Below are 13,163 nucleotides of genomic sequence, written 5' to 3'. Positions count from 1 at the left end.
AGGCCTTGACTATAAAGTGTAGGAACTTGCTTGAGCCTACCCCGAATGGAAACTTAAAAGGGTTGAGATTCATATTGTATTTTCTAAGTATTTTGAAGCATTCGTCCAAGTCCTCTATATGCACCCAACTCTTTCGGATTTGATGAGCATGGCATCCACATATACTTCCATATATTCTTTAATTTATTCTTGAACATTCGATTAACCAACCGCTAGTAGGTGGCTCCAACTAGGGCTGAACATTTTGAGCGGGTTTGACCCGAACCCGAGCAACCCGCCCGAACCCGAATTGGTGAACCCGCCAAAAAAAATTTTTAAAAAGTTTCGGGTGGGTTGGGTTCAACCCGGTACCATTCGGGTGGGTTGGCGGGTTAAGATTTTAGGGGTACCGGGTTTCGGGTTGAACCCGCCAACCCGCCAACCCACCCGAATATAAATATATTATATATTTTTTTATTTTCTTATTACTATTTTTTATATCTATATATATTAAATTAATAATTAAATAAATAAAAATTTACATTTTACAATTACATTACATTCATTCACTATCAGAACCCTAAAAAAAACCCACACCCACGCACACTACACGGCCACACCACAACACCCAGACCCAGCCAGAGAACGACCACGCCACCCGCCACCAGCCACGATCCTCACCAGTCACCACCCACGCTACGACCGACGACGAGTCAAAGACACAGGGGAGGGATCGACGACGAAGACCTCGGCTCCTCCTCCTCTTGGCTCCAAGATCGGCGACTCCTCCTCCTCGGCTCCTCCACGACTCCGTCCACTCGCGCTCGAGTCCCACCGCACCAACAGTCACCACGGTAACTCCTCAAACTCTCTCAGTTCAACAGTTTTATTTTGACTGTAGTACCATACAATCTCTCCCTTTCTTTCTCTCTTGTCTTTATCTTTCTTACAGGTTATGCTCATGATCTGATCACGGTTATATATTTTGTTTAATGGGGTTTTATTATCATATTTCATTGTTAATTTTCATAGTCTTTTTCTTTTTTGGGTTGAGAACTCTTGTACTAATTAACAAATATATATATATATATATATTTCTTTTGGTTTTCTTTTGTTCTGTATTAAAATTAAAATGTACAATAGACAAAGAAAAAATTAAAAAAAAAAAAAGCTGGTACTATAGTAGAAGTAGTAGTGGTTTTACTATTGCAACATTTATAAGCATTTTTTTAGTATTGAGACATTACTATGGACTTTATGGACTTTAGATTTTTATTTTATGGACTTTATAGATTTTATGGACTTTAGATATGGATATTGGATATGGATGTATTTTGAAATATTTTAGTTTTCACTTTTATCATGATTCACGAACAATAACATGAACTTTGATCTGATTTGATGAATAGGTTGTTTGTTTGTTGGTTGGATTGATTAATGCATCTTCTCTTCAATAGTATATAAACAAATTGTTATATTTATATATGTTTAATTTAATAAATAAAAAAATAAAATAATAATTTTTTTTTAAAGAGTTGACCGAGTTGATTGAGTTGACCGGGTCAACCCGCCAACCCAGTAAACCCGACCAACCCAAACCCGCCAACCCGAAACCCGCCAACCCGCCAACCCACCAAATTGTGCCCTATTCGGGTCCGGGTTTGGGTTCATTTTTTTGAACCCGAAACCCGTGAACCCGAAACCCGCCAACCCGAAACCCGGTAAACCCACCCGATGTTCAGCCCTAGCTCCAACATTCTTCAATATGACCGACATAGCTTTGTAGCAGTACAGACCAAAATCTGTTCAGAAACTTCTATACTCTTGGTCTGTTGGATGCATTTTGATTTGATTATACCCCGAGTAGGCATCCATGAAGCTTAGGATCTCATAGCCAGCAGTAGCATCTACCAACTAGTTGATCCTTGGAAGTGGAAAACAATCCTTTGGACATACCTTATTATGGTTGGTGAAATAATGCATACTTGCCATCCTTGATTGGGCATTGGCACTAAAATGGGATTGGACACCAAGACATGATGGAAAGCTTCTACAATGAACTTCTTGCTTGAAGCTTTTCCACTTCCTCCTTGAGTGCCAGTGCCCTTTCTATATTCAACAGCCTTTGCTTCTTTTGCACAGGTTAGACATTGGGGTTAATATTCAAGGCATGGAAAATTACTAATGGATCAATTCCAACCATGCGTTCATGTAGCTAGGTAAAAACTTCAAGGTTTGCTCTTAGAAATTTGATCAGAGCAGATTTTATTTCAGGCAATAAACATCGGCCTAATTTAACTTTCTTGGTCGATAGAGTGGGATCAATCTCTACTTCTTTTAATTCCTCCATTGGCCCAATACTTGTACTAGGGTCCCCAAAGTGAGGATCAATTTCATCGTCCCACCTTGGGCAGATTCCTATTAGTCAGTAAATTATTCGACATTTGATCCTTCACCGACATAGTCTTCTTTCTTCACCTTTGTCAAGGCAATGCTATAGCATTGGCACGCTGTCCTCTAGTCTCTTTTTAAAGGCATCCAATTCCATTCCTAGTCGGAAACTTTAGGCATAGATGGTAAATTGATATTACCACCTTTAAGTCATATAGAGTTGGTTAACCTATCATGACGTTTAAGGCTAAGTGTACATCAATGACTAGGAATTGAGCCAAATTGTACTGGTGGTCGGAGCCTTTCTACTATAAGGGGGAGTCGGATGTGTCCCATTAAAGTGATGCTTTATCCTGAGAAGTCGTATACTAGCTGCGTAGGGGGATAGGTCTTTGAGAAGAAGCCCCATCTTTTCATATTTTGTCTTGAAAAGAATGTTGGAGGAAGCCCCATTATCGGTCATGGACTAAGCCACCTTCATGTTAGCAATGTTCACTTCAACGACCAGTGGGTTGTTATGAGGGTAGATAACATGGGCAACGTCTTCTTCACTAAATGATACAATTGCTTAATTTCTGTGCGACTATTTATGCTTTCAATCCTCTACGACCAATACTTCTTCATCTTTCTACTCATACTGGATGGTCTGAGCTTATCTCTCTCTGGCCTTGCTCGAGTCTCTAGCAATGTGCGAACCTCCAATAATCACTTCTAAATGTACGTCCATAGTGGAGGCACTAGGTAATCAGGGCCGGCCCTGGGCATAGGCGGGCTAGGCCTGTGCCTAGGGCCCACCTAGTCCAGGGGCCCAAAAAAAATTTTTTGCCCTTTTAAAATTATACAATTTTTTTGCTGATTTTGAAAAATACCATTTTTTTTTTCTAAATAAGGGTCCAAAAAATAATTTTTACCCTATAGCCCACTACATTTCAAGGCTGGCCCTGTAGGTAATTTTGATTATTTTCCTGTTGGTTTTGGTCAATTTTTATATACCTACATATGTGCGGGTTATTTTTCCTGATGAGGAATTTAATTCCCTCCTTTAGGTTGTTGCACTAATTGGTATCGTGGATGAAATCTTGGTGAAATTGACAGTATTTGGTGGTATCCCTCTTGCTCGTATCTTTCTTAATCAGAGGAAGTCTCTTGCACGGTATAACCGACTGGCTTGCCATAAATATGGTCTCTTGAGCGTCAGTGAGAATAGTGAAAACAGTGAACTTCAAAGGTTTTTTGTGGGAGTTTTGTTGATCGGCATTATACTTATCCTTCTTCCTATTGTTTTGGTTATTCCCATCATTAGACCTTTTACCACCATTGTTGTTGTTATTGCTAGTTTGAGACTGGAAGGTCTAGTTGAGCTGGACGAATGTATTGGCTATAGCTGTGGAGGGTTTGTGACTTCGGTCAGCTTTACTTTGTCTGATATTTTCCACCAGTCTGATTACTTCTTTGAGCTTTATAAATCCATTTGCTCGATCAAGAAATTCCCCCATTGAACATACAGTGAGCCTCTTAATATCTTTCCATAGCTCTCTTTTAGGCTCGATTCCTCCTAACATTGCAACCAATCTTCCCTCTCTGGTAATTTCCTTCACCTTGGTTGTGTTGGTCATGAACTGACTGATGTAGTCTTTTAGAGGTTCTCCTTGTATTTGCTTCACTTCTACTAGGTCTTCTAGGTGAGCAGGGAGTTGTCTCAAAGAGAAGAATTATGTGTAAAATTCTAAAGCAAAGGCGTTCCTTGAGTCGAACTTCCTAGGTTTCAACTTAAAGTACCACTGCTGGGCGACCTTTGCTAATGTTGTTGGGAAGATTTAACACCTGACATTGCCTTTTACTCCTTACAAGCTTGTTTGTATCTCTAAGTACTTGATGTGAGATAACAAATCGTCCTTCTCAGTATACATCTTCCAAGTTGGCATTTTGAACTTGGTCAGAAAGTATAGAGAATTAATTCGTGCAGTGAAAGGCAAACCTCTTATCCGATCGAGTTCAAGGTCGGTGAGTTTTGGGTGGGCTAGTTTTTGTATTAGACTCTTAAGCTGATCCAATTGAGCTAGCACCCCTGGATCAATTTGGCATGCCTGTTAACTAACTATGTCACCTGTTGGCCCCTTTAAACTTCGAAGGGTATGAAGTTGTCTCTATTATGTGGTACATAATTTTCCACATTGATCGGTTGATTATTGTGTCAAGAGACAGAATGTCCATCCTGGTTGCCTCTTCTTTGGTTCAAATCATCCCAAAGGTCATTCCCAAGTCTAGGTCCCATTCTTTGGAAAACTGAGTCAGTCTTAGGCCTCCTGATAGAGTTTTGGCTGGTGGACCTTGCTAGCATGGGGGGATCTTCATCGTTCTGGGTGTTACCCTAATTTCCATCATTAGGCAAGTTATCTTGACGGTAGTCACGCCTTCGATTATCGTTACGGGGACTACTGTTAGCTCGGTCATCATTCCTACTAAGGTATGATTGTCCACTCTGAGACCTTGAACGGTCTGCTCCATGTTGTTGTTCGACATATTAGTTTTGATCATGAACCTAGACATTTCTATCCTGATTATACAAGCCACCTATCTCTGGGATCCCCCAACTAGCCAAGGAGATACATCTTCTCTCCTTCCCTCATGTCTGGGTTAGAAGTTAGTCTAGTCGTTCCTCCTGAGGTAGTGACCAGGAAAAACTTGATCATCCATGAGGCGGCTGATGGTTTGACCCTGTGGTCTTGAACTAGAAGGTACATAGTTGGTTGGCGTTCCTCTAGCCAATATTCTGGTCCTCTGCTCAGGATGTAGGGATCTCTTCCCTTGTTAACGTCTCATCTGGGCAGTTCGACCTCCTGTCTTTACCCCCTAGTTTATTGGGTAAACTTCTGATCAGCTTAGTAGCTTCCCTGGAGCAGCGATTTATTTCCTCTTGCTGACACACATGGATTGAGCCTGATGGTCCATCCATTCTAACGCATGGTTGAAAACGATGGACGTTTCTTCCTAGTTGTGGTGGAGTGTGTTGGTATGCGTCTGGACTTGTCCTAGTGCATCTCTCAGGTTCTCAGACTCAAGATTGTCCCCTAGATCTACTTAGGGCTCTCCTTCAGATGGCAGGTCAGTGTTAGGTCCAGTAACTCTAGTGTATTAAGTTTTGGTCATTCTAGTCTCTTGAACACCAGGCGTAAATTCAGTGGTAGGGGTAGTGACCCAACGGTTATGTTGTTAGTCCCTACAGGGACTGTACCTCCACTCTTGTTCCCACGGTTGAGTTGTTTTGATTAGGCAGTCTAGCGTTGGGGTTGTTCAATCCTAAGTTAGCTGGTGCCTGGACATTAGAATTTGTCGCCATCGGAAAAGGTGGTTCAATTGATGAGGATCTCCCTATCAAAACCATTGCTCGCTGATTTAAGTGTGGATTGAAAATCAAGGGTTGATGAGAGCGGGATGATATTCCAGGCTCTCAATAAGAGCACCAAAATATTGATCTCGCTTCTAGCCAATGACACCAAGTCTAGATGAAGCGATAAGAAATTTATGGAGGTTCGACCTCTTATTCCGGTAGTATCCTACTCCATTTTTTGTTGTATTGTTTTTATAAAAGTATATCAAGATCACAAGTTCAACCAGCTGAGTTTCTTAATATTTCTCAAAAAATGTTACTAATATTTTCAGAGTGTTTTCCTCTCCAAGTGCGTAAAAAAAGGGTCCATGAATAGTGAATTGGCCTCATTGTTTATAGAGAAGAACGAATACATAAGTTACCCAAAAAATACGAGATAAATTGATAAGGATTTAAATATGAATTTCACGATTTTCTCTATCTATTAAATCAAATTCATGAAAATAGGGATACTAATTGGCTTATTATTGTGGAAACAGTTAAAGAATATATCTGGACATATCTTCAGTGAATGCCTCTGGTCAGCCATTCGTCATCATCTGGTCTGGTCGGTAGAATATTGCTGTCATACTTAGCCTAGGGTCAACTTCCTTGCCACGTGTTAGATTACCAAGTGTCACGTCATTAGTACGAATTTTGGGATAACAAGATGTAAAAATTTAGAAAAATGCTAAAGTGCACTTTGCAGTGTCCTACTGTCCTACTACAAAATAGGGTGTACATCGATCGGTTTGGTCGGGTTATAGCATATTTTACTAACCCAATATAAATATCGGGTTGTAAATATTTATTTGCAACCCGCCCAATTAAAAATTAGAAAAAGTTCACCCCTCTAATGATTTTGTCGATTTGGTCGGGTTAACCCGTCCAAACCGTTCTTCACTTTTTTTTATATAATTATTATTGTTAGTTTCTAATATTCAAATAATTACATTTAAAAAAATAAAAATATATTATTTATCTTTCAAGCTAAAAAATACTATAGTTTAAATTAATTTTAAAAACTTTAATATAAGATAAATATAATTGAGTATACATAAAATAACAAAAAAAAAAAAATAATATGATATAGATTTTAAACTTCAACTTTAATATTCAAATATAATAAAAATTATTAACTATAAAGTCTAAGTTTTAAGTTAAATACTAGAATATCTAAACTTTAAATACAAAATAGTTTAACTAATAAATATAATTTATGTAATATATTATATACACTTTTATTAAAAAAAATATATATAAATCGGTTTAATTCGGTTTATTCGGATTAATTGAGCGGTTTAGAATAATTTATAAACCACCCAATATATTCATTGGGCGATTTGGTTTTTCATTGTATTATTTCGGATTGTATTTTTTATGGGTTTATTCAGTTTGATTTGGGCGGTTTATTCAGATTGGGCAGTTTGTAAATTTTATTGAACACCCCTACTACAAAATGTCACATTGCTATTGGTACAATTAAATATGTTTTAATTTAATAATTATTATAAAATATCACTAACATATTAGACGACGCTAAAAAATTGCTACCAAGTCTTAACCCAAGATAAGGGTTTTAATTATTGGATTAATATTTTATGTTTAATTAAATTTATCAAAAAAAAAAAAAACCAACGCTAAAAAATTATGGTCCCATTTAATGTAGACTAATTTGTGGAGCCCCATCCGTTTGACTCTCTAACCATTGAGATAAGACCGCACTCTTTGACTCTCTATAATCATCTACTTTACCCTTGTTTTTGTTTTTTGATAAAGATCTACTTTACCATTGTTTGAGCCAAAAGAAAGAAAGAGAGATCCATACTTCAACATTTAGATAGACGCGAAGGCTGAAATCATACATATCCTTTCTTTGGTGGAGTAAAGTACAAGTTTTCACATGTAAATCCATTAGTTTGTTAAAAATACCTTTCAATTGATTCTAAAATCCTTTCTCATTTTCTTCCATTTGGAACCTAAATTTTATGTGGGAAAAGGAATTCAATTTTTCTCCTATTCAGATTTAACTTAATATAAGTTTAGACCGGACGGCTTACACTTGAAATGAAAAGTGGACAATTCTACTTTTATGAGGGCAAAATTCTTGAGCTACTACATGAATTGCCATAGTTAATAATAAGACCTGGATTATAATAAATTGAGGCAGAGAACATAATTTAGAGACAGCATACAAGTCTGATTATGCCGTTTGTAGTCAGGGGCACTCATTACATAGCCGTTTCATTTGTGAGAAACAATACAATGGAATGGTCTTCCAAAACTCCCATGACAGGTACACTCATTAGAGGTAGAGGAATGCCAAAATGTACGGGTCCAGTAAAGAGAAGCCAGAAGAAACTGTCATTCATCTGGATTCACTATTCGCTAATACCCTTTCTTTTTCTCATTGAAGTATCGCGATTCTTGGAAATGAAGGGGTTCGTTTCCCCAAGAAACCCATCCAGATACCAATTCTCTGGCAAATAGTTCCAGACAGCGAACCGGACTATTCCCAGCAACATACTCCTGTAGCAGACCTAAAAATTTAAGATGATGAATCAATCAACTGGGATAGAAGGAAAATAATAATAATAATAAATAAATAAATGGGATAAACAAATGTTAACATGTTTTTGTGTTTCAAGCAACAATGTAGTTATTCACAAGTTAGGACTGCATAGCCATTCCTTAACAGGATAAAGCTATACTTTTCAACCCAAAGGAAGAAGGAATATACTAAGCCACACTTCTCACAAACTGTTGGGGGTAGTGGTTTCTCTTAACAATGGACAAATACAAAATCAAAGAACACAATCACAAAATTTATGGAGAACTAAGAACAAATCAACACAAAAGCTTGCACAAGTTAAAAACATTTGTCCAAACCACTGACAAGTTGCGAGAGGGATTCAACAAGCCTAGAAAACAAATCAAGCAATTTCAGTATTTTTTTGAAAAAAATTAAGATTCTTGGAGAGCTAGAGAGAGAAAATTAGGAGTGACCAAATCCCAAAAACCATTCAAATAGGTTAGATATTGTTATTAGGCTCAACCAACCCAATCAGGCCAAGTAAAATGACAGAATATAAGGAAAACGCAAGCTGTACAGACAACAAACGATGTGTCGCCTGCATTAGGCGTGATCAATTCCCGAAAACCCTTCAAATAAGCTAGATATTGTTATTAGGCTCAACCAATGCGATTAGACCAACTAAAGTGACAGAATAGAAGGAAAATACAAGCTGTACGAGCAATGTGTCACCTGCTCGCCTCCTTTGCGCACATGTGTGCGCAATACATCGTCTCCAGGTCTGATCATCTTCTTCAAAAGTGACCTAAAATATCTACAAATGTTCCCAAACTTTCTCGGGATCCTTATAGACATCATAGTATCACTTTAGACCCCAAAATACAATTTTTAAATTCCTACAACAAAACGTCAAATTTCACCTCCAGGCCCTGTCAGCCTCTCCAAAAGTGTACTCAACACCTCCAAATGTTCCCAAAAAAAATTAGCACCCTTAGATACTTCATTCACTTTAAGCCCAAAAATACAAATTTAAATGCCTACAACGAAAAATCAAATTTTACATCTCCATTATATTAAGTCATCAAGTGTTTTCCACTACTTTGTGCAATCGCTTACTTTATATTTAACCAACTGTAACACAAACAACAATGCGAGGTAAAGTAGAGGATAGACTTTAATAAGTATTATGTATCAACAATTAAACAACAGAACATGGTAAAGAATAAAAACCCCAGACTATGTGCCAACTGTAATACCTCCAACGGGGGGCTTCCTCGAGTAATCACCCGGGATGCTAATGATAATTTGATTATCTTGTATGGAATCTATTTTTGTGGCACTGGAATCCAGGGACTGCAAACAATAATGTGCAAAATCTCAGCAACTTAAGAAGTTTTTCATCCCCCTCTAAACCATGACACAATATTAAAATTATAAGCTCACCTCCCCATGACATCGTCCCAAAAGAATGCATTCATATGGCCTATGATGAAAAAGATCCAAATCACTTATCAACGAACCATCTGCTTTAACCTGCAATATTCAAGTAGAAAGCAAAATAGGACCTAAGCACTACATTCCAGAAAAAATTCAACTATATTAATTGTTAACAAAAAAAGAGAGATTACTTTCAACCAGTAAAAGGTAGAAATATATTTGACCCCCCACGCTGGAAATAGTTCTTCCTCAACAAAGCCACGTAATTTCTCCCTATTGGTCACCCATAGCGCTACAAGCGCTCCTTCTGTGTGGCTAAGTTGCTTGATAGGAAGGGAGAGGAAATACTTATTCGGCAAAGTTGGGTACCTATAATGTTAAGTAGAACCAAATCTTATATAATTTGCTAAATCAGGCTTCAGAAACATAAAAAACAAAATGGATTTCAGAAAAATGAAGATGCAGAGATTGACCACTCATATAAACAAGTATGTATCTGTCCATTTTATTTTCACAGAAGTATAAACTTTGCTGGGAAATACCTCAATTTCTGGTAAGCACTTCCATTTTCCCATGGTGGATCAATCACAATAAGATTGAAGCAACAGTCCTTCTCAGCTACATCATAAAGGTGAAGGAAAAATTAATAGTAATATTCAGTACAATTCTATGAGTAGAAGTAGAACTAAAAGGGTTTTCCACAGTAAGCAATAACTTGAACAAGAAAAGTTCCGGAATGAACAGCTTAAAAACATTTGCATTTTAATGAATGGTAATGCAAATAAGAGGTATAGAAGATAATGTTAACTGCACATTTAGACTCCAAGAACGAATATAATGTCATTTGCAGGAATTACCAGGAATTAGGTTGTGAATCTGCCTCAGATCAGACTTCCACACGATAGAATGCAAAAATTTAAAAGAGAAAAGGTAAGACACTCTTGAAATATATTTCAGCATTTAAGCCTACAAAAGTGGGTTAACACGTAAAAGTGGCAACTTCACTGAAGACTGAGAACTAGATTTCATGACATGTCTTATAATAGTGGCCACCTTAGTAAGTTTTGGGGAATTTAAAAATAACAAGTAAAAATCATCGACAAATTATGAATAATCGAAAGTGTTCTTCGTTAATTTTAAAATGGCAAAACTAACATACCATGTAGAAACAACTATCTGGAGGTAAAATATATTGAGTGTTCATAAACTCAGCTTCCACATCTTCACTGGTGTCATTGGAAATTAAGTTATTAAATACAGGGATAACTCGTTCAGAGAATTGAGTGGTAGAGTAACCTGAAACAATAAACAAGTTATTAAGATTAAGGGGAAACGATCAAACACTGTGCAATCCCAACAGAGGCATAAAATTAACTATATTGGATAAAAACCCAGAATTTCAGTACGAAAAGTGATTCAAATATCTCTACTTTTCCATAGGTGTTTTGAGAAAAAGCTCGGAACAGTGAGAAATTCTGGAATAATAAAGTAAAAGCCCACCTCCAGTTTCATAAGGATGAAGTTTTAGAGTAATTTCGTATAAAGGAGCTTGCCAGACCCGTCCGAGTTCAATAAATGACTCTACAGCTGAAGTTGATGGTGATGATGGCGATAAGTCTCTGTTTTTCAAAGAAGATGAATCTGAACCATTTCTCAAATTGTTCATGACCTCCAAAAGATCAGTTGCTCTCAGCAAGGACTGGCATGCCTTTAATAAAAGAGGTTTTGCTTCCTTCAAAAAAAAAAAAGAAATCACAATTATCAAGCTGAGCCTGAAAATCTCCCTTAACCAAACAGTGATTTGTTACCTGGTGACGCTGATCGGCGACCCGTTCTCTTTCGTTGAGAGTGTGAGGATTCGTCTTCTTCTTCCGCTTTCTCTTTCTTGAAGTCGAAGCATCTTGCGTCGCATGGTTGGATTCGAAAAAACGTGAGTAGTACTCAGAAGGGGAAACCCTAAATCGGGAGTAAGAGCGGTTGAGAACATGAACCGGGTCAATGAATACGGCATTACAGTCTTCAAATCTGTAAACGCCGGTCTCTAAGAACGTAGATAGTTTCTTGTTCATTTCCAAAACCTCCATTGTCGAAAGGCTCAAGGCTTGCAGTACGCCTGTGACTGTCCGGCTTAAGACGGACTCATAAAACAAGTGCACTCACAACACCATCTCCAAAATTTAAAAAATAAATTTGGGTGATTCTACAATTTACCCCTTTAAAATGGATGTATTGATATACCCTTACTTATTTCGGCATTTAAAAAAGTTTTTTAGTCTAATTTTTTTTCATATTTATGTAAGTTATAACTATTTAAGATAACCTACAAATTCCGGATAATTTACAATATAAAAAACAATGTTCAAACAGCCTATTTTACACGCGTATAAAATAAAATAGTCACGCGTGCAATACACTGTTTGAACGTAATTTTCGGCGTGTTAAACTTTTTCAAATTTCTTAAAATTTTGCAGGATGTTTTAAATAACTATAACGTACATGATCATAAGAAAAATTTTGACTAAAAAATTATTTCGGGTGCTAAAACAGATAAGGGTACATTAATATATCTATTTTAAGGGGGTGCATTATAGAATTTTCCTAAATTTTATTAATTATTTTCGATTTTAATAATTATTTTTGTCCGAAAATATATTATAGGGGAATTTCACAATGCACACCCCCTTAAAATAGATACATTGATGTACTCTTATCTGTTTTAGCACCTGAAATAATTTTTAACTCAAATTTTTTCTCATGGTCATGCACGTTATAGTTATTTAAGACATCCTGTAAAATTTTAAGAAATTTGGAAAAGTTTAACACGCCGAAAATTACGTTCAAACAGTGTATTGCACGCGTGACTATTTTATTTTATACGCGTGTAAAATAAACTGTTTGAACATTATTTTCTATATTATAAATTATTTAGAATTTCTCAAAATTTGTAGGTTATCTTAAATAGCTATAATGTACATGAATATGAAAAAAAAAAATAGACTAAAAAATTTTTATGGATGCCGAAACAAGTCAAGGGTGTATCAGTACACCCCTTTTTTAAGGGGGTGCATTGTAGAATCACCCTATATTATAATATAGGGTAATTCTACAATGGACACCCCAAAATCAGATATATCAATACACCCCAAAATCAGATATATCAATACACCCCAAAATCAGATATATCAATACACCCCTTAAACTCTTAATAATTATTGGGTCTTATATCAAGTCCACACACTATTTGGTGGGGTGCAATACAGGAAATATTTTTTGTATTTAAAACACACACGTACAAACCCTAGAATTATGTGCTTGTTATATTTTTAAACACATTCTGTTATATTAAGTCCACTCACCCACCCCTCTCTATTAAAAAAAGAGTCGACCAATCTTCTTTACAAAATAAAAAAAAGTTGAATCTCATATAAAACAAGAGAGAGAGATATTTCTGCT

General features: G+C 36.6%; 1 protein-coding gene across 2 annotated transcripts; it reads right to left on the bottom strand.

Annotated features, from left to right (window-relative positions):
• Nucleotides 1-7,864: 7,864 nt before the first annotated feature.
• On the bottom strand, nt 7,865-11,890 carry LOC115700459 (methyltransferase-like protein 2). 2 transcript variants are annotated; one of them, XR_009684921.1, is made up of 10 exons: nt 11,519-11,884; nt 11,211-11,442; nt 10,870-11,006; nt 10,568-10,601; nt 10,253-10,328; nt 9,902-10,079; nt 9,717-9,806; nt 9,530-9,626; nt 9,006-9,310; nt 8,141-8,280 (listed from the first exon to the last, which is right to left on the bottom strand). XR_009684921.1 is itself a non-coding variant. In XM_030628001.2 (9 exons), the coding sequence occupies exons 1-9, from the start codon at nt 11,792-11,794 to the stop codon at nt 8,129-8,131; spliced, it is 1,272 nt and encodes a 423-aa protein (XP_030483861.2). In that variant the 5' UTR covers nt 11,795-11,890; the 3' UTR covers nt 7,865-8,128. The 2 variants fall into 2 exon arrangements, 1 of the variants encoding a protein (XP_030483861.2); XM_030628001.2 differs by lacking the exon at nt 9,006-9,310 and having other exon boundaries at nt 7,865-8,280; nt 11,519-11,890.
• Nucleotides 11,891-13,163: the final 1,273 nt, after the last annotated feature.

This window comes from Cannabis sativa, chromosome X (genome assembly GCF_029168945.1).
Source record: "Cannabis sativa cultivar Pink pepper isolate KNU-18-1 chromosome X, ASM2916894v1, whole genome shotgun sequence".
Taxonomy (NCBI): domain Eukaryota; kingdom Viridiplantae; phylum Streptophyta; class Magnoliopsida; order Rosales; family Cannabaceae; genus Cannabis; species Cannabis sativa.
The sequence above is the reverse complement of the archived record's forward strand: the minus strand, read 5'-3'. Positions and strand labels throughout refer to the sequence as shown.

Coding starts and splice junctions, on each gene's coding strand:
- LOC115700459 (XM_030628001.2), bottom strand. CDS start 11,794: ATGGAGGTTTTGGAAATGAACAAGAAACTATCTACGTTCTTAGAGACC. Junction 11,007..11,210: donor TCATCCTTATGAAACTGGAG/GTGGGCTTTTAC, acceptor TTATTGTTTCAG/GTTACTCTACCACTCAATTC. Junction 10,602..10,869: donor CAGATAGTTGTTTCTACATG/GTATGTTAGTTT, acceptor ATCGTGTGGAAG/TCTGATCTGAGGCAGATTCA.